The sequence below is a fragment of the Brachyistius frenatus genome, unplaced genomic scaffold, assembly GCF_029030835.1.
Source record: "Brachyistius frenatus isolate BFR_SWC_R1_liver_20210118 unplaced genomic scaffold, ASM2903083v1 Contig_132, whole genome shotgun sequence".
NCBI classification, from domain to species: domain Eukaryota; kingdom Metazoa; phylum Chordata; class Actinopteri; family Embiotocidae; genus Brachyistius; species Brachyistius frenatus.
Window position 1 is genome coordinate 993,667 of NW_027210731.1, and position 21,864 is coordinate 1,015,530.

Sequence of the window (21,864 nt, forward strand, 5' to 3'; positions counted from 1 at the left end):
ACACACACACACACACACACACACACACACACACACACACATTATTACTGCCTTTAATCCAGTCTTTCTTCCTCGAATCACATGAGCATGCTAATAACCCTTGTACGTATGTGTATGCGGCAGTTAACGTGTTTGTGTTTACATATGTACATGGCTGTCTGTGTTTTAATGTCAGTCCTTATGCCTGCATGCTCCACTGTACTGTCAGTGTGGTCCACAGTCAGTGTGGTCTGGTAGCAAAGTTCTTGAGATTACACCACCTGTTGTCAGGCTGCAGACTAATCTCTTTGTTTCATTCGGTACATTCAGCACATCTCATTTTATTTGCCTTTCCTCATGTTTGTCTTTTTATGGGGATACATCTTACTTCTCAGTTTTTATGAGGCACACTGTTTTCTAAAAAAGACTGTGACAATACAAATATACAGCCGAGCTTGCAATGCAACATTAGTACTCAACACTTTTACATGAAGAAGTCTATAACTGTTCAAGATGTCAGCCAATTAACAAATTCAATTCAATTCAATTCAACTTTATTTATATAGGGCCAAATCACAACATAGGTTATTTCATGGCACTTAACATATTAAAGTCCTTACAGCAAGACTTTACAATATTATACAAACAAATCTATACACAATTTACAGTACCAATAATTATTTTACTGTACATTTTAGACATGTTTTTACAATTTTAAACTTAAATTTAACAGTTTCATTAATTAAATGAAAATAAATATTTGTGCAAATATTTTTCAATATTTGGGAATTTATTCAAAAAGTATTTTTATGCAGATAAAAACTAATTTCTCTAAAAAACAAAAACGTATTTTTCAAGTTGCAGGTTTTCATGTTTTTGTAATTTTATTCAATATTTTGTATTTAAAAATACAGGAAAAAAATCTGTTTACAGGAAAAAGATTTTTTTACAATGTAGTCAATATGGGCATCAATAAAGAATGACACTCGGTGATGTGCTTTACTGTATAAACTGTATGAATTATTAATGCACTAAGCATATCATCCAAATACATGCGCTGTCACATTAATTGTAATTTAAAAAACTTTTCAAACTCAAAAATGTTTTTTTTAATTGACTGTAATTTCCCAACAGAAACAGTGCGCTCAAACAAATAGTTAAATAATCACATATCGGTCAGCATGAAATTAATATTCATTATAGATTAACTGTGATGAGGAACCAAGTCCTTCTTTGAGGAAACGTTCGCTGGTACCTGTTTCTCAAATTTAAATATTTATGTTCTCCAACTATGAGTGCAGTTCTGTCGAAGGGTTCTTCCTAGTAAAAGGGAAGTTTTCCTACGAGCTGAATTTGTTTAATTATTGGGTGTTTCTCGATATTGTTATAATGAACTGTTGTGGGGACTTTACTGTTCGCCGCCCTGAGACGACATATGTTGTGATTTGGCGCTACGATAATAATATTGGATTGAAAATGACTGTTATTATATGTTAATACTTCCGTCTGACAAACCTCACCTTGACCTCAATTGATTTTTTTTTTTTTTTAAATCCGTGTTTTGACACATTTAAACCCTTTATTAAAAAGAACTCAAAATTCAACAAATTAATCAAAAATGAAAAGCCTCATTCCTCGGACACCCACACATACGCACCAACATGCATGTAAACTTGCAACTGTATTAGGTTTCCAGTTATTGGCCAGTCAGCACTAAGTCATCTTGCATTTCCCTCGTCCCGAGCAGCACAGCTGAAGAAAACCAGAGGAGCGTGATTCCCTCACATTTGATGGATTACATTCCAAGAGGAAGAAATTTTTTTTTTTAAACAGTTGTGCTGTCTGTCAAAGCTCTCTACGTGCATGTGTGATCCAGTGTTTAATAATCAGTTTTACATTTGTTTTTGTCAGTTTTGACCATAGATTTATTTTTTACTTTACTCACATAGTGAGCACAATAATATACGTACATTATAGTAACGACATAAACAGCCTCAGTATTGAGCCAGCTCACCAACATGACTTTTTGGGAGCTAGTGATGATATATTTCATACTAACACTAATAACTGATGATATTATATGTAGGTACCGAATACCTTTCTGGTTCTATTGAATCTTTTAAAAGGCAGCTAAAGACATTTCTGTTCACACAGGCATTTGGGTAACCTGTATGCACTAAGGGTGAATCTTTTTATATGTGGTTCACCAAATCTTCTTAACTTCCTCTTAGATGTTGTTTTTCGTTTATAAAGCACTTTGTCAATCTGTCTGTGAAAAGCGCTATACAAAACAACAGTTTTACTTACTTACTAAATTTTACAGATTATAATATGTCACTTAATAAAGCATTTGGACTACTAGTGGCTGGGGCTCTTGTCACAAATGCTTGCAACACTATAATTATAAAATGTCAACCTGAAAATGGTAAAGCATGTAATGACCTCCAACATGAGGTGATCCGATGATTGTTTGTCTACAGTGCTGACATTTAACAAGATGCCGCTCTCTTGTCCTGCTCCTGTTTGGTAAATAACTATTTAATCTCAGTGTAACTTCTTGGATACTGTAGATGTAGTGTAATAACACATCACATTACCTTATGTCACTAGAAAAGACCGTCGTGCAGTCAAATCACTCAGTGATAATTTTTTACATACACTCATGAGACAAAACCTTATGACCACTCGCCACCAGCACTTTAGTAAAGCTTGTGAAGATATTCCGGACCGCAGGATTTCTGAGGAGGGACACACCAATATTAGGTGACAGGGTGTAGAAGGATGCTCTAGAATAAGTCTCTGGCATAAATAATGCTACTTACAACGTCTTAAAGGATCTGCTGCTTATGTCTCGTTGTTGGATCAGCATATTAGGCCTTAATGTTGTGGCTCATTGGCACAAACTGTTTTTGAGCTGCAAATTTTGACTTTCTGTTTCCACAGAAGTACCTGTCTCAGCTGGCGGAGGAGAGTCTGTCGGGTGCACTCACTGAGCCCTCAGCTGCACAGTGACGACAACTTGACCTCTCACCTCCTGCACGGCGCACAGCAGAAGAAAGATCTAAGTGTAGTTTGTGCAAAGCTAAGGACACGTACAATCGGGATAATGTGACGGATGAAGGTTGGAATATGTGGACAATTGCATTTATTCTGGTATTTTGGTGGGGGCGCGGGGAGTGGGGGGGGGATGAAGGTCTTGACTGACAATCTGAGTCAATGATGCACTAAAGTTTGTACATACCTGAAGTGAAATGTATAGTGGCACATTTATTTTAAGTATTTAAATAAGTACAATACAAATACAATTTTTTGATTAATCATTTTTCTTACAGTTTTATTTGTGTGAAATGGAATGAATTTTTTATTTTAACGGCACAAGAATACAATTCTGAGAAGGGCTTATTATGGTCTATTTGCTGGGTTTAAATCAATTCACGGGATAATTTATTTTTGACTTTTGTCTGTATATTATCCAAACAACAGTGATACATCTACAGCTGCAAAATGACTTGAATGTTTTATGTAATGAGGAATGTGGTTTTTACAGTCGGACTGAGCGCTCTGTGAGCCGTATGAATAAAACATGGGCAAAGAGACAAAACAGAAATAAACTTAGAGGTGCGTTTGTAGCACTTGTCAGTATTTGGTAGTGTTTCCTCACTTTGCAACATTTTTTTTGTTAAATGCTGTTCAGATTAGTGAAGATATTTTCTCAGTTTGCTCTTGTTTTATTCACTTGTATTTCATTGCAGGGCATTGAGTTCTCAGAGCCACTGTATTTTTTTTTTTTTATCTCAGTTAAAAAACTGAGACAGATTCTCAGGTTTGTTGTACTTGTTAAACAGATTTCAGCATATAGATAATAACATTTACATTTTTATTTATATCTGGGGCTCTAAGGCTCTTGCTGTTTTTCTTTCATCCTGTGTCTGTTTGTGCATCACAATATCTGTCTACCATCTTCATTGTTTGGTTTAATAATGATAATATTTTTTTGTTGGATTTAATTCATAGGCCAACCCCAGTCATATTTGCCATCATATGCCTTAATTAAGACCTGAAACTGGACCATGTGTTTAATTTATCAGTTAAACGTGAAGTGTTTCATGTTACGGTGATATGTTACAGAGGGATTATCAAGCCAGGCTCTGTTTTTGTATACTGTGAATGCTGATTCTGTGACTGATCAGTGATAGTTTTGTTTCCTCTGACAAACTTTTCATATGATTTTTGATGCAAAAAAACTTGAATAAACATTGCAAATGTTTCTGATTAGCTGCCTCCCCTTTATTTACAACTAAAATCAACTTAGGCAGCTTGTTTTTACAGATGTTTTTGCATTTTCTTAAACCAATGCCGGCCATGGCTGGAGGCATAATGAACAACCAATTCTCGGTTGTGCCAAATTAACCATTCACTTGGTCCTTAGGATGAACTGTGTTGATTTTTGTGGTCAAAGGTTAAAGGTCACTGTCCTCACAAAACACATTTGTTGTCATAAGTCAAGAATTAATTTACTAATTAGGACGATCTCACGCAAGTATTTAATAGGATAAATAATATGAAGTGATGGCATTTTATCTACTAAAGGTCAACGGTGAGATTTTCTGTGACACCATAATGTTCTTCAAAAACACTTTTCTGGTCATTATACGACATCACAACTCAGGAACAGAAGGAGAGATTGTGACCAGATTTCACATTTAGCATCATATTGTACATATTGCTGATGGTATAGATCTGCTGTGCTGTCAGGTTGAAGATGTGTGTGAAGCATACATGCTTTAGAATTTGCGGCATTTTTGCAGTAATATCCATATTTAAAATTGTGTACTGTAATGCCTATAACTTTGTCTTCTCTCAGAATCAGTGTTTTGGTCAAGCATGTGAACACGTACCTGGAATTTGACTCTATTTAGTGTTTCTCATAATGAATTGACACACTAATGCAGGAGACAATAAAGCGGAAGAATACAACCAGTTTAAGAAATTCAAATCAATTTCATTTATATATTCTTAAAATTACACCTGATATATTTCATTGAATTTCTTCCAAGTCTTCATTACACATATTGAATGTATCTGAACATTGGTTGGTCGAACCAGGAGGCCGTAAATCTATTTATGTAACAGGACTTGAATGGGACTGTTGTAAAAGGGCTCCCCCAAGTGTTGAGGCAAAAACACATCTGCGTGCTACGACTGAGTCTGTGAAAGTGTAATAGATATGTAAGACCTTTTTTTTTTTTTAAATTATTTAGGCCCTATATTTTTTACCTATTAATTTGTTCGTTGGCTTATTTACTGTAATAGTTTTGGATCTGCTTATTGTCCACAGTATTTGTCATAATAGTTAACGTACTTTGACCAGAAGAAAAAGTTAGGATTGTTCAGACAAAGTCATTCAATCATTATCATCGATATAATTTTGATACAGAATGTGGTATCAGATGTGAAATACGGTGACAACCCGGATTAAAATGTGCAGTTCCGCAGCACGGACGATAGGGGGCGGCACTCTGCAAACCACATAGACTTTATAGAACATGCGAGAAGAAAATCCCGTGTTGTATTTTGATTGGTTGTTGATTTTAAAAAACACACGTCGTTCCAGCCAATCAGCGAAGCGAAACAGTGGCTTACGTGCATGCGTTGCTGGGTAGGTAAAACAAAAACAACAGCGTTGGTGTCAGAGTTTGAAGCCTGGATTCAACAGACGGTCAGTGATTTGAGTTATTTAATCTGCAGGGTAAGAGAGGTAGAAATGCATATTTTATACGACACTGCTGTTACGGTTTTAACAATTTCATCGACGTAATTAAAAAGATGTAACGCCGAGCCAACGGACGGCGCAGTTTCATTTTGTATTGTTTTGACGTTTGGGCTTCGACAAAAAAACAAAACAAGTTACAAGTTAGCAATGGATTTAAAAAAAACAAACAAAAAAACAAACAAAAAAACAACCAGCTATATCAACTGCAAATTACGTATATTTTGGATTTCTCTTGAAGTAGCAGTCGTCGATATGTGCAGTAAAGATGGAGTTTAGTCTCGCGGAGGAGCTGCTTTCCTTTTGCAGCGAACATTCAAGCTAGCGCAACGCTAGCCATTGTTTATCAACAGTGGCGCTTTGAATGAAAGGGGGGAGGGGAGCTGCAAATATGTCTGAACGTGCCATCGACGCGCGTCTCCCGCAGCCAATTGATCAAATGTCCGTCTTCTATTCTGCAGGCATCATTTGAAATCCCGTGTTTGCACCGTTCTGCTGCAAAACGTCTTTTCTACTGTAAAACATGGCAACTGACTGCGAGGCCTGGTTGAACGCAAACCCCGTTGGTAAGTGGTCGACGCGCACAGACGCGCACACAAACGGGGCCATTTAAATGCCTCATCAGCTGTATCCGTTGTGGGGCCACTGGGACTTTTCGTGCGGAAGTGGCTGAATGCTTGTTTTCCTGCACTGCCTGCGGAGTTTACCGTCATAACAAGTGGTGCTGGTTTTTCTTTTGTATTTTGTGGCTGACTGCTGATCGAAAGTTGACTATCGTGACATGAAGCTTCTCTTTCTCAGCTTACTGTATTTCCCCCTGGTCCTTTATTGGAGTAGAAATGCTCTGCACATTTAAAAGTACACCATGACGCAATTTGGTACGAGAAATAAGGGGACTAATTATATGTATGTTATTAATGCTCGTTTTAAATATTAAAATTTAATTTTGATAGTTTAATCCTCTTAGTAGTTGGGAGAAGAGATGCTGATGCTTCAGAGGGGAAAAAGTTGACCTATAAAGTCCTATTACACAATACTCCACGTGTAATATTAACTCGGTTAACAGCAGCAACCAACTGTGCAGTATGATGTGTTTTATGTTGTTACCTGCTGCCATATTGGTGGTGCAGTGGTTAGCACTGTCACCTCACAGCATAAAAAAGGTTCCGGGTTCAAATCCGGTTCTGGGCCTTTCTGTGCGGAGTTTGCATGTTCTCCCTGTGCTTGCGTGGGTTCTCTCCGGGTTCTCTGGCTTCCTCCCATCATCCAAAAACATGCACCTCAGGTCAGGTTACCTGGCAGCCTGCTGCAGCAGCTCCCCCCTGAGAGCCCCCCTGCTGTAGTGAAGAAATTTCCCCTCGGGGATTAATAAAGTGTATAAAATCAAAAAATATATATATATATTATTAGTTTAGTTTATATGTTGTTATGGGAAAGCATCAATAATGTCAGGGTTGCAAATATCCTGTTGGGAGACTGTTATGTAAACAGAAAAACATAACTTGACGTAACAGGAAAATGTTTGTTATTTACTAAAATTTAAAAAATATCCAAGCTGCTGAGGACTGCAGCTACGTAATAAATGATTAGACTCCAGCTTGTAAAAGATGACATCATGACTGTTCGATTCCTGTCTCTGTGTCTGTGATAATTGATAAATGTCAATAAATGATAAAGTTACCATTGTTGACACTTGTGTAAATGTGCTCAACTCTCTCATTGGCGATATTGATGTAGATCCTGCTGCTGTGTGAAGCTGCAGCTATTTAACAAACTTAGAGGAAAAACTCTTACAAATAGCCAGAAGCAACAAAACCTTATTTGTTTTGTCAAAATCCGAAATTATATTTATTACCAATGAGTCTCATTAATCTGACCTGTAGGTGACTGTCTGCATTGCAGTGAAGTTGTGTTTTCACAGGCTGGATGTGATATCAGTGAGCTAAATAAATGAGACACGACTTTACATAGTTAATAGGTGTTTTGTAATTTTGGTGATGTGTGTGTGTGTGTGTGTGTGTGTGTGTGTGTGTGTGTGTGTGTGTGTGTGTGTGTGTGTGTGTGTGTGTGTGTGTGTGTGTGTGTGTGTGTGTGTGCCTGCAAACCAAAGGCAAATTAACTGTGTCTTTTGGGCTTTTTTTTAATTTATATATATATATTTGTAGATCAGTATGGTATGGAAAAGAGAAATAAACCTGATGTTCCACTTTTTACATATGTGCCAAACAGTCCCTTTCAACATGTGAAACTCTTTTCATAAATGAGTGGCTTATTTGCAGGGAGATTATTGTTGGCAGCCTGAAAGCTTCTCTCATGCCCAAAACCTAACAGTTGCTAATCCTGGTTACAAACTCACTGTCTGTAAACTCAAACCCATTTTTCTTCATCATCTAACAGAAGCTGAGGACCTGAGTGACTCCTTTGTATCCGGAGAGGAAGACAATGGAGGATCGAATATCTCCAATAAAAATATCAAAAACGAGATCAATGGCAACTGGTTGTCCTCGTCGAGCAACAGCATCCATGAGGCACGTCTTAAAGCGAAGGCCAAGCGGAGGCTGAGAAAGAACTCCTCCAGGGACTCTGGCCGGGGGGACTCCCTCAGCGATAACGGGGACGTGGTCAGAGGAACCCTGGCGGCACCCACGAGCCCCAAGAGCAAGCTGCTGGACAGGAAGTCCCGGCTGGGGAAGGGCAGAGGACTGCCAAAGAAAGGTAAGAAGACTTATATTGATACATGAAGAGGTCAGTACAGTTCCAGTGATATGACAGAGATAGTGTTTTATTATCAAAGATATCAAATGTTTCAGTTTCGCTCAATTTTCAAAGGTTAGCCTTTTGCTGTTTTTTTTGGGGTTTTTTTTTTTACAACAGGTGAGTAAAAGTAAATCAAAGAGCCATGTGTGTTTTTCATCAAAGAGAAGTGGCTGCCACATCACTTTGTTCCTGCTGTTGTCATCACCTGTTGGCTTTCCATCTCGGACCCATAAACCAATTACCCTGTAAACAAATGTCTTGGTGATCTCGAGCAGCTCGCACACATTCAAATGTGCTCTTTTCTTGTCTTGCCATATGCTCAGTCAAGCTTTTCTGGAAATTTCCATTACATGTAAAAAAAAAAAAAAAAAAAAATCCCTGCAGCGTTTTGTATAGTGCATCAGAGGTTGCACAGGATGCACAGCATGTGATGTGAATGTTTCCCCTTTAGACTACCACAAGTGCCTGCAGAAAAATCTGGCCGTTATTTAAAGGGGTAACATTTAAAGTTACTTTGACAAACACAAGAGCATCTGATTTTTCTGCGTCTTATTTAATTTATTATCCGTTTTGTGTTGTTGAATGGAGACTTGTGTTCCAGGGAACAGTAACAGCTATAAATACATACTGTTTTATACTGTGTGATAATGGCATAAGGCTGATAATGTTGCATCATAGCTTACTGTGATTCTTTATCCAATTTAATTATCAAGCCAAAGTCGGCACCTCTGGATTGACGGATCAGTTGGGTTGTTTTCTCCAGGCTTTATCAATGCGTCCTGCTGTCATGGCGTGATCGGATCTCAAGTGGCCAGCTTAGAGCCTTCTGCTCCCACCTAACATTTATGCTTCTCCCAATGTGTCTCCAGTGACCACTTGTGATCGGATGTCACTTCCCTGCTCTAAATGCAGATGGACACGTAGGCTTCGTCATGAAAATATACAAGTAAATAAGCACAAGAATGGGAACCTAAACCGTCAAGAACCCAATGACTCAGGTCAGATTAATTCATGGTTCCAGCGCGTCTCTGCTACTGTCGATCAATTAGAAATAACTCAAGATACACTAATTTAAAAAATCCAAAACCAGAAGAGGCTTTGGTGATGTGGTAGCTTGTGTTTTAAATCACTGAACAGCTGCTTTATAGTGCAAGTTTGTAGATAAATCTCTCCGGCTTTCTGTACACTCCAGCTGTGCTCAGCACAGTCACACAAGGGATTTTTTTTTCTGCTAACAAAAACAAGAAAAGAAGAGCTGGTTGAGCTCTTCAGTTGAATGATTGAGAAGAAAAAAAAGAATCCCATACTAAGGAACCTGCTGTAACGTGGCAGCAACACATCGGAGCGTCCGTCGTGTCATCTACAAACACGAGCCTCGTTTATTTTTATTGCTTATTCAGAGGACGTCAGCTGCGTAGGCATTCTTCCAATGTGACCGAGGACAGATTGAGGACGCATTGCGTTCACACTGCAAAGAGACACATGCGTCCCAGACCACCACCAAATGTGGCCTGAGCAGATCGGGGCACAATGTGTCCTTTGCTGGCCACTTGTTTGATTTGATTTTGATTTTATACACTTTATTAATCCCCGAGGGGAAATGATCTAGTGGGGAAGCATGTTGATGCACAGTGGAAACAGTGTCGGTGACACATTACAAATGCATAATTGGATCAGAATTTTGCAAGTGTCAACAATTTCCGACACTTTCCAACACATTTTTCATTCTTCAGGCCCACTTCTCTGTCCCCGCAGACTGCAGTACAGTTCAGGCATTTTGTGTTTCCCATGGGCAGCAGTACTGGAGCATGTCTGGTTCTCTTGGCACCGAGTCCGTCCTCCATTTTTCCGGTGACATAACAAAAGCGCCACATCAGTGGCACCCTGTAATTTGATCTCTGAGCGTTCCTGCATTAAAACTTCATGCATTGCAGTTCAGAGAGACACTCGCAGTACATGCAGCATCTCTGGTGAAAGCAAACTTGCGTGCAGATGGTTTTAACGCTGAAGAGGGAAGTGTTCTTGCCACCAATGTGGCCTGAGCTAAATATAGTGACATGTCATATGCTACATACTGGGTGGGACTAATGAAGGTTTTAAAGCATGTCTCACAAGCTGCTTCGGTATTGGGCTTCTTAAACTGTCTGCAATCTGTTGACGTCAGTCGTAGCAGAAGGTGTCGTCTCAGCAGGAGCTGAGTCAGTGCTCCAGGTGAGTGTCTTCACACGGGCAGGTTTCGGGCACAGTATTGTGTCGTAGTTCGGCCTCGTTTGGAAGCTCTCGGAGCCCCATGTAAAACCCACGATTATAGATTTAAAGTGTAAAAACCCACTCGGTGTCACATCTAGCATGTGTGAATGTGAACCGTTATGCAGCCTGTGTAAACAGTTGGATTGTTTACATGCTGAAACACCTACAGCCACTTCCCCACATAGAGGATTAAAACCACAGATTGAAAATTGGTACAGATTTCACACTCCGATAATGATTAACTTTACATAATATAATAACAAAGGTGTTATTGGCTGAGAACAGTACAATCTGAGATCAGAAAGTCAGATAGAAAAGGGTTATGGTAGTGTTTTTGTAGGTGCGGAGATCAGGCAGGAAACTGAGCCTCACCACTTGAAAGGCATGTCGTAGTTCTCGGTAAAACGCTGGCTACATACTCGGTGTAATGTTCAAGGTTTGCTAGTTTAACTTTGCTTCGTCTACTTAGTGACGTCAGAACTGTCTCCACACTTGAAAATGAATCGACACCTGTCGCTACAAATCTTAAGAAAACTATCCTGCATGTCTGAAATCCATCTGAGTGTCTCGGATGATGTTTGGAGCACAGGATGACCAAATCACTGTAGTGCACCAACCGTCTTGTGTGTGTGTGTGTGTGTGTGTGTGTGTGTGTGTGTGGTGAGGTCCTCAATGAGCCAATTCTACAAATGTGTCTGGAGTTTTAGAGTTTGTGTGTGTGGCCTTAATTTGCTAATCAGCTTTAGGTTTAAGGGGTTTTCCTGCTATAGCTCTGATTACTTTTCTGAAACATGACATCATGCTCAACGGTCCTCTCTACTCGTCCCTCTTATTATTGTCTGGTTTGAGTTTACAGACGTCATGTTATGATAGCCGAATGGTTTCAACTGTCTTTAGGAACTATGAATTGAAAGCTATTAAATAGAGGTCAAAGCTGTTTTTTTTTTTCTCCCAACAAAAGCAACTCATGTTTCAGGTAACCGAGATATGTTTGTCTCTAAATCTTCTGAAAACGACCCTGGTCACGAACTTGCTTGTTTCCCCTCGTATCTCTTTGATGTGAGCGACTGTCAGATATCAGGTCTGACGTTGCCACTGACCTTTGTCTGCAGGTGGAGCTGGAGGTAAAGGTGTGTGGGGCAGATCTGGTGAAGTTTACGAACCGCAGGAGGTAGATGAGAAAGATCCCAACTATGATGAAGCTCAGGTAACAACTGTCGTGTTGATAGTGTACATCTGCATTATGTGGAGAGTGTCTGGTGTAGCATGATCACAATTCAAATCTAAGACGAGCCGATGCACAGTTCGCCATTCCATACGCCCTACATGGAGTTTAATTTGTGTGGATGGTTTGTTAATTAGTAAAGTTTATTGTATTCCAAGGTGTTCTTTTGTGATGAGTTGTACAACAAATGCTATAAAATGTACACAGTTGTCCTCTAAGTAAAAGACCTGGAATGTGTTTGACAGGAAAACTGTGTGTACGAGACCATGGTTCCTCCGCTGGATGAGAGGCACTTTGAGAAGACTGTCACCCCGATAGTGCAAGAGTACTTTGAACACGGAGACACAAATGAAGTAGCTGTAAGTGCTGCAAAGTGTGTGCTGGAAACAACCTGTCAATAATAAATAGGTGCTAATGCAAGACAGAAGCAGAAAGCCAGAGTTAACGTCCTTTTCTGTTTCCAGGAGCTGCTTGCAGAACTGAACCTGGGGCCCACACGGAGCGAGGTGCCCTCACTGGCTGTGTCACTGGCCCTGGAGGCCAAAGCCAGCCACCGGGAGCTCACCTCCAGGCTGCTGACCGACCTGTGTGGGTCTGTTTTGTCCCACAGCGACATGGAGAGCTCCTTCGACAAACTGCTCAGGGAGCTGCCCGATCTGGTCCTGGACACACCCGGGGCCCCTCAGGTGAGTCTCCTGAGGTGTGTGTGTGTGTGTGTGTGTGTGTGTGTGTGTGTGTGTGTGTGTGTGTGTGTGTGTGTGTGTGTGTGTGCGTGCGTGCGTGCGTGCGTGCGTGCGTTTAAAATCTAAGAATAAACCTTAAATTCCAACTGAATTATCCAAATTTAATGCAAAGCAAGCTGACAGAGCTACATTAAACCCACATTATACAATGTTTATGATTTATGTTGGAGGATATTGTAACTTTTTGTTACCACCAGGGAATTTAAGACTGATCTGCAAAAGTCAGTCTCATTTCAGTGAGTCTCATTACTGAAAAAATGCTCAAGAGCTAAAAGTATGGTTTCTGTTCGAGGAGTTTTAACGAGACCTGTGGTGCAGCACAGAGGAACGAAACTGTGGTTTGATGGGCTGAAGTGCAAGAGAGTGAGTCTGTGTGTGTGTGTGTGTGTGTGTTTGAGCTTGTTCCTTTTCAGCCTGCAGACATGAGATCTGCGGCTATTGTCTGTCCGTGCTCTCAAAACGCAAGCTCAGCAGAGGACACTAAAAGGGTTATTCGTCGTCCTTCCCCCCTCACCCCTCCTCTCACCATCTCATTTGGTCTCGCGGCTCATTTCTGTCCCGCTACTCTCAGTTCTCAGCGGGTTTAAAGGGGCATTATGATTCTGCCCTGCCCCCACTTCCTTCCCTCTGCTCATTCACGCAGTCTTTCTCAGTTTCTCACACACACACACACACACACACACACACACACACACACACACACACACACACACACACACACACACACACACACACACACACACACTCCTTTTTCTCCCCATATGCCTGCCAGTCTAGCCACAGCGACGGGTGAGATGAGATGTAGCTGCCTCTTGTCTGTCCAGGAACAATGAGCGCAGGCTTTGTGGAGGCCAGAAGAGCAAAGCCAGCTCTTTCGTTTCCCTAAATCATGTGCTCCCACTACTGTAAACACCACGCCTGCCCCTGGGGCCACTGTCAGTCATCTGTCCTGTCAGTGGTTTTGTGGGGCCCCCAAACTGAAACTTTCAAACTGAAATTGCTTTCCAATTGTTGCCGTGTATTGTGTAATAGTCGACTGGAATTTTTATAGCAAACATTAAACACTCGTGTTGACTTACTTGTATGAGTCAATGAACCCTCTCCTGATGGAGGAGACAGAGTTACTGGTCTAAAGAGGAACCTGATGAGTTGTTTACATTTCTCTTCCAGTTGGTGGGCCAATTCATTGCCCGAGCTGTTCGCGACCAAATATTGTCTAAGAACTACATCGAGGGCTACAAAGGCAGAGTTGACTGTGAATACACGAGGTATGTGTGCTGTTTGTTTTACACTCGTCACAGATTATTTCAAGGATTTTAAGTGATGTGAGAGGACACTGACTGCTATTCAATCCATAATAAATTGAGCTTTCTTGTGCATATGATGATATTTAGTCATATCAGTCAGTGTTTCCCATTTGTTGAGAACTTACTTGTGATGGTGGGCGGCACGGCGTGTGACCTACTGTAACTTTGATCTCACTCACTCAAGTGAGACACTTGCTTTATAGTTCTGACAGATCAAAAAATAAATATATTTTAAAAATGCTGAAAATCATATTTATATATAATAAATTATTATATATGTATATACATACACACGACATACACATACATACTTGGGCGGTGGTTAATGTACTTGGGTGACCCGCCCAAGTAAAGTCTATGTGTGGGCAACTCTCATTAATGGCTTAGGTCTACAATTTTTCAAGTCAGCCTACCGGGTTTTCATATAAACAATCAATCCTCCTGTTCAAACTGAACATTAAAAGATTCCTTTTTATTATGTTTCCAATGTAAGTGACATCCACAGTCTTCTGTGGAAAAATGTATTTCAAAATTGATCTGGGATTTAGGGATTCAGAGATTGCAAAATAGCTAACTCTCTACAGAACAGTGCTGCATGTTGTCTTTTAGGTGTTCGTAAGTTTGCTCCTACTCTGGACGTACAGGGTGATATGAGCTCGATTCTCGTATCAATAAGGCAAAAACGTGAAATGATAAGACTGGAATCGTTTTCTTAATATGTTAGGAAACAGGGTCGCTAAAACGTTTTTTTTTTCTTTGGAGTAAATTGCAGATTTAAAAAAAAAAAAAAAAAAAAAACAGCACGAAGGTCTGCAGCTGAATAGCAGTACATGTACAGCAATAATTTGACATGCAGCATTTACACAATTAGAATAAAGTTACGACATAGATTTGAAGAAAAAATGGTCAAGAGGTAGTAGTGTGACAAGGGAATCTCGCTTTGCCCCACAAACCTCGTGTGCATTGTTTTATCGTCAGGGCGGCACTAGACCGGGCGACCGTGCTGCTGAAGATGAGCATGGGTGGTCTTCGCATAGACAACCTTTGGGGGACGGGCGGCGGCCAGAGACCTGTCATACAGCTCGTTAAAGAGGTAAACTACACACAGCAGAAGACACCAGTGTTAGACCGGCTCTTTGTGTTTTGTCAATATATAGATTTAAAAAAAAAAAAAAATTATTTGTTGTGTCATATTTCAGCTTTTATAATAAATTCAATAGATTGCATTCAATAAATTCAGACAATGTAATCAGTGAAGAAGGTATATTTGGTGACTGAGTGAAAAAAGGTCAAAAACACACAATGAGTTGTGACCTGTTTATCATTTATTTCAACAAAACTCTTGAAACTCAAGCAGTCATCTCTGCTGCAGTAACTTTAATCAAAAATAAGTATTTTTCTTTAATGCTCAGTTGCAAACAGGGATGTGTTGATGCTCATTTAGGAAAAGGGGAATTCAAGCAATATTGTGTCTGAAACAATGAAGTAATAGCACCTTGTCTGTATAGTCTCCAACATGTCCCAGAATTCCCTTCAATTGTGGCTGATTTCTTTTCTCCTCTTTACAACTCTGTGGCTTCAATAACTTTTGCCATAAGTTAAAAATGATCTATTCTCTGTCCTTCCAGATGAACCTGCTGCTGAAGGAGTACATCTTATCTGGAGACAGCAAAGAGGCCGAGAGATGCCTGAGAGATCTGGAGGTTCCCCATTTCCACCACGAGTTCGTCTACGAGGTAAATTTGATGCAGCAACAGAGAGAAAAAAAAACAACAACTCCCAAAGCATCAAACTAATATAGAAAAGAAGTGCGAGAAACAGGTTATTTCTCCACCCGAACGATGAGGTGTGCTCGGGATGAAAAATGATTTCAAGATACTGAAACATCCGGTTTAAGTTCGAACCCTCCCTGAGGAATGTAAACAAATTGCGCCCTGTGGTCTCAACCAAGTCTGTACATACAGCAACTGTTTTGCACAGGAAGTAACGGCTCCGCGTAGATACTGGCCGAGGTTCAGAGCAGTAACACAAAGCTGTGAATGCTTCTGCAGGCGATCGTGATGGTTTTGGAGTCCAAAGGAGAGAAAACGTTGAAAATGATTCTGCAGCTACTCAAGTTCCTCTCGGTTTCCTCCATCATCACCGTGGACCAAATGAGAAGGGTGAGGCGCCACCTGGTGTTTGCACTATGCACTGCACATCATTTCACCAGCCATTGTTTGTTCACTCTTTGTTATTAGATGGTTGTTTGAATTCCTGTTTTCTTTTATAGGGCTATGAAAGAGTTTACATGGAAATTGCTGAAATTAACATTGATGTCCCTCGTGCGTACTTTATTCTCGAGCAATTTGTTGACAAGAGCTTCAGCATGGGAGTCATTGATGTGAAGTTAAGAGATCTCTGTCCCTGTCGGTAAGTGCACTGGTTCCCTCACACCACACACTTTACTCTTCTCCCTGGAGATGTGTTTCCCTGTTTATGTAAACAACATTATTATGAATCTGTCTCTCGTCAGGGGTCGGAAGAGGTTCGTCAGTGAGGGAGATGGCGGTGTTGTCAAACTTGAAAGCTACTGAGGAGAACTTTTTATGTGCCAGATTTCCTGAAAAGAAAAGGAAAAAGCTACTTTTTTTACCTGCATATTTTTCAGACTAGTTGAGTACCGTTTTCTCCCTTCTAACAGTCAAAAGAATGTACATTTGTGATAATGAGGTGGGGTAAAAACAAAAAGAAAACAACTGCACTTTTGATTGAAACTGAAGTAGATCACTCTCTCCAGTGTTTCAATACAAACATTTACATAAGCTACCCTTAAAGTGCCACACCTCTCCGTGTCAGTCATTCCATGTTGTTTTGTACAGTATTTTCTTGATTTCACTGCCACTCCTTTTGTGTTTTCTAGAAAGCAGTGTTTGTACAGAGATGACTGGTTTGTGTCAAGAGCTTTATAAAAGTGTTTAAAAAAAAAATAATAAAAGGGAGCGATGTTGGTTTCAATGCAATACTGGCTCCCTAACTAGCTGCTGTTTCTATGCTGTGCTTGACTTTTTTTTTTTCTTTCTTTTTACCCTTTGAAATCTCTCAGAGATGTCATTATTGAAGGTATCATGACACGAGCTCAGTGCAAAAACAAAAACCAGCCGGGTAACTTCACAAAATGGTGTTAAGAGTGTTTATTTTTATATTTGGGGAATACTGGTGTGTGGAATACACCACGTATGGCTCCATCTTTGTTCATTAAATCATTATTATATAATCCTATGACTGTTTTTGTGTCCCAATATTAACACAGTACTAACCTACCTAACATGTTGCCCCGCCTTCACTCGAGGAAGCTGTTACCAGACATTGCTTGTGCTTGTATGCAAATTACAGATTCAAAAATAGAAAAGACAACTTTTGAAAACGCAGGTAGCCGATTAGACATTTGATAAACAGGAAGTAACAGACGGTCTCTTTACTAATGTCATGCTGTAGATCATTCAAAGATTACTCGTGAGCCGCAGGGCTTTAAAGAGTTGATAAGTGGTTATTCTCACTCTGCCGCCACTTCCTTAGCTCTTCTGCTCTGTGACGCCCAACAACAGCAAGGTCTTGACTTCGCACTTCTCTGTCCACATACTTTCCCCCCACGGAGCTTGAGCCACCCATCTAGAGGAATACTCTGCCGATTTGACCGTTTCTGTTGTTAACAGCGTCTACTGCAACTGCTCCCTGCTTGCCAGTTCCTGCAGTTTGACGGCCTCTTGAGCCTCCAGCTGCATCTTCTCCAGCTTCTCTAGGGTGACTGACTTGAGTGGGAGCAACTTTGGCTTGCACAGAACCATGGTGGGGACGTCTTCCATTGAGAGCTGTCCTGTGAATGTTGCCAAACAAAAAACAAATTCTTGCATTTCCACAACTAATTTTGGCCTAGATGCAAATCTAATGAAGAAATGACTGGATTAATGCTATTTTTTTCCCACTAAATTATGCATCACAGTAGCAGTGATATATATTCCCTACAATTAAACCATTAAATAGACTTCTTCAACCTTTAGAGCATCACTACTAAGTTTATCTGCAGTTCGACATTTTCATGCCAAAAGTTGCATTGTCATATCTGTATGTGCCCACCACTATTTATGATTTCTGTTTCACTGATGGTCACTTATTATCAATCTGTCTCGCTGCATGAAATATCTGGTCATTTGTCACATCTGGCAGTCAGCCCCTGATCGGCCTGTTTGCACTGACTAGTTTTACGGCTTTAGCTCTAGAAATGTGTTGTTGTGGTACTAACCCAAAATAACAACTGTTTATGTTGCAACAATGTCAGTGGTTTGGGACTATAAAAGAGACTAAGCAGGGAAAACAGAGCACCTCTTGAATGATTTTGCATGCTTTAGCAAATTTCTAAACAGCTAATGTGTTGAATTGACTTTTATAAACAAGGTTTTGTTCGTGCTGCTGTCCGGATCGATAACTGCTGTGGTACAAACCTTGTTTAGGCAGAACTTCTCTGAATGTTGATTTGACTTCCGGCATTGTGTCTTCTGCGCGCCTCTGAAAGGTAAGCATATCAGTTTTAGAAATGTTTCAAACAGAGACTCATTAACCCACAGTACAGCTGTGCTCAGGAGGAAAGGCCACAGGTTTAAAGGTTGTGTCATTTAGATTACTGCTGCTAATGTTTGTGGGTATTTCACTGCTGATAACGAATGCTGCTCTGACTCAATACCCCGTGAGTAAACTGAGAGGCCTGCATTTAGCCAGGATTTGTGGCACAAGCTTAGTATATTTACATGGGCATTAGTACTGGATGTTCAGTAATAGAGGGTGAGATACCGTTTAAAGTTTGAAAGAGTTGGCACTTAAGATAAAAGTTAAAGGAGATTAAACTTGCAACGCTGAGCAGCTAGGTCTCTGTTTTTGTGCACCTCTTAATGCTGTGAAAGAGTGTTAGTCCTTTTAGTTAAAACCTTAACACTGTCTGAAATACACTTTCAAATTTGTGAATCCTGTATTTGTGAAAATGCAAAAACACAACATTTCACTGTTTTGTCACATCTGGGTGACTGATCTAGTGACCTAGATGTGATTTACATTTAGACCTGGTCCAGAATTAAAACTACTATACCTAGACAGGTCAAACCTGGACTATACTATCCCACATTAAAACACAGTTGCTGATTTATGAACCTTTATTTTATTTGTGAAAAGGCAAGAAATGGGACATTTCCCTGCTTTTTTCCCCCCCACATATATTATTGGTGCAGATCTAAAACCACAATACTGCAGGTCAAAGTGGGCTAAGTTATCAAAGACAGGCGAAAGATTCTTTAAAAGTCAGTTTTACGTTTGCAGCCTGTTCACATCACTTAGTTGCACGTCAGTATAAAGTGACATCAGCACGAATCATACATAAATATCAACACAAATAATTCAGCAGCAGATCTTCTGTTCTTTCTAAAAAAAAAAAAAAAAAAAAAATCTAGCCATTGCAATATATTGAATGTTCATGTTTCCACAATAACCCTTTTGCGGGGTTGTATTTACATTTAATAAACCGATTCGTTTCAATTTACACGAGATATTTTGGTGTCTGAGCGTCAACGCTCGTAACAGTCGGAATATGTTACATTAACTACAGAAGAAAGGTGAGTGAGTTGCTGCAGTCATAAATCATGGCTTCAAAAACAAAACAGTACAGTGCTGCGGTTAATTATCTCCAGCGTTACTCGCGTAGCACGTAAACGACACCAGATCGGTTAACTACGTAGGCCCAGATATATTGACGTAACCTTTTCTATATTTTTTTTGGTCAAATACCGTTACTATTTATATCTTGTTTACAATATCTTGTAAATGAGCAGATTAAAAACTCAATTTACAGGCATATAAATTTGACCCTTTTGTTAATCCTACCTTCAGCACCAGGTAAAGATTACAGTTGTTGTCAAGCCAACGCTTCCGCGACAGTCACGTGATCTTCTTCTGCGCTTTATTTCACAGCCGCGCCACGGCTCTGTTTTACAGGAGCGGTGCTTTACTGACCCCTGCAGGCAGGTGTCGGAGCAGCACAACTCCGAAAAAAAAAGTTTTGGCTTCCCCACTGAAATCGCTGTAGCAGCTAAATACCGTATGCTTTTGACATGGATATTGTTCACTATTTACTCGTATCTTTAATAATATCCAATTAACTGTTCTGTCATTAAAGAACGTTTTTCATTAGCATGTTTAAACAGTGACGGATTACAATCACATCATAAATAATTATGAATCAAATATTACCATTGCTCATTTACATTTTTGCATTACGATCTTTTGATGTTGGAAAGTTATGTACACTTATTTAAGTACTTGTACATTTCAGTATTTCCTTTTTATGTTACTTTATGTTTTCAGAGTAATTTATGACACTCTTTACTCCAATGCATGTATTTAAAACATTCTACAGTTACTTGACTGTTTATGAAATACACATCATCATGTTGTTAAATATGATTAATTGACAGACAAAAAAAAATCAAACATTGCAGAGAATTTAAACTTAGCTCCAGATTCACCACAACATGAAAATGTTTCTTATACCTTGATAGTTCAATAATAAAAGCCAGCAATAAATTAGCCTATACAATGATCTCAGCTTTTAGATAAAACAATTTTGCATCAGGAGTATCACCATCCCAATAACAAAATGAGTGTTACACACACTGTATGTGTGTATATGGGGAGAAACGCTTTAGGGATGTTTTCACATTCCCTGATCGAAGGAGGAACATTTTTCACTGCTTATTTTAAATCTGAGCTCATGACATGTCCATACTCATAACCAGTTTGGAACTCAATTGTTGCTTAAATATTTAGCGAGACATTTCAAGCCCAAACTGGCTCTTTGTCATGAAGAGACATTTTTTTTGATTCTTCAGAACATGAAACATGTGTGTAGTTGGCAGACTGGTTTGCTCAAATGTTTAGATGATCAAGTGTGATGTTGAAACTTGAAAACTCGAGGGCAATAACATAACGATACTCTGAAAATGGACTTTACAGTATTTACAGTTAAGTATGAAATATTCTGCAGCGGTCACACATTTGAAATAAAAAAAAATATTTGCATATACATATTTTCTGGAGGGAAATGTTTTTACTACATAGAGTTTACTTGTCAGCTTTAGTTACTTTTACAATAAAGACAAAGATTACACAATGGACAATGTAACACGTTTTTAAAATATAACACGTTGTTAAAGATTTAACTAGTATTTTCCAACCTTTTTGGCATCTGACATCTTACAAAAAGCAATGTGTTGGGGTCACACGTCAGATGTGTATGAGCTGTTAACAGCTCCACCAAATAAGGTTTTTTTTGCGCTCCAAACTTCTCACCTGGTTTCCTTTTACAACATCATACTTTTTTCTTTTTTTTTTTAAATCTGATAGATGCTTCAGTGTCAATAATGGAATGATGTCATATATCATAATTTATTAGTCAGAGGGATCAAATGAGTATACTTTAATACTTTAAATACATTTGGCTGCTAATAATATACTTTAACTTAAGTAGAGGTTTTTTTTGGGGGGGGGGAAGACTTTTATTTACAATGGAGTCTTATTAAATTGTTGTATTTGGTTCTTGAGCAAAGTATCTGAATACTTCTACAAGGCTACAAATTTTAAATGCCGGACTTTATTGGAAATGGGGTATTTATACCCAGTATTACCACTTTTAATTAAGTCAAATATATGACGTCGGTGTTTTTGTTTTTTTTTTTTTTTCACCTCTGCAATTTAATCGCTTGTTTATCATGATTACAAAACACATTTTTCACTATTAGTTTTTTTTTTTAA

At 39.3% G+C, this 21,864-nt stretch overlaps 2 protein-coding genes and 1 long non-coding RNA gene across 4 annotated transcripts in view; 2 read left to right on the top strand and 1 right to left on the bottom strand.

Moving 5' to 3' along the window:
- The window catches only part of rbm20 (RNA binding motif protein 20), a 54,942-nt gene extending 50,702 nt beyond the window's left edge, over positions 1-4,240 (top strand). Inside the window, exon 15 of the mRNA XM_069714590.1 lies at positions 2,923-4,240. Coding sequence (XP_069570691.1) covers positions 2,923-2,991 — 69 coding nt within the window. The 3' untranslated portion in view covers positions 2,992-4,240. The remainder of the gene's footprint in view (positions 1-2,922) is intronic.
- A 1,372-nt stretch (positions 4,241-5,612) lies between these two features.
- Positions 5,613-17,287, top strand: pdcd4b (programmed cell death 4b). 2 transcript variants are annotated; one of them, XM_069714594.1, is made up of 12 exons: positions 5,613-5,698; positions 6,211-6,315; positions 8,147-8,464; positions 11,869-11,963; positions 12,227-12,340; positions 12,446-12,667; positions 13,895-13,992; positions 15,010-15,124; positions 15,660-15,767; positions 16,083-16,193; positions 16,304-16,443; positions 16,547-17,287. In XM_069714594.1, exons 2-12 carry the CDS (start codon positions 6,273-6,275, stop codon positions 16,605-16,607), a joined length of 1,425 nt encoding a protein of 474 aa, XP_069570695.1. In that variant the 5' UTR covers positions 5,613-5,698; positions 6,211-6,272; the 3' UTR covers positions 16,608-17,287. The 2 variants fall into 2 exon arrangements, with proteins under 2 accessions (XP_069570695.1, XP_069570694.1); XM_069714593.1 differs by having other exon boundaries at positions 5,629-5,728.
- A 512-nt stretch (positions 17,288-17,799) lies between these two features.
- LOC138630335 (uncharacterized) lies at positions 17,800-19,956 on the bottom strand. Its single transcript, XR_011311633.1, has 3 exons — positions 19,939-19,956; positions 18,513-18,576; positions 17,800-17,882 (listed from the first exon to the last, which is right to left on the bottom strand). It is a non-coding gene; the product is annotated as an uncharacterized lncRNA (long non-coding RNA).
- Positions 19,957-21,864: the final 1,908 nt, after the last annotated feature.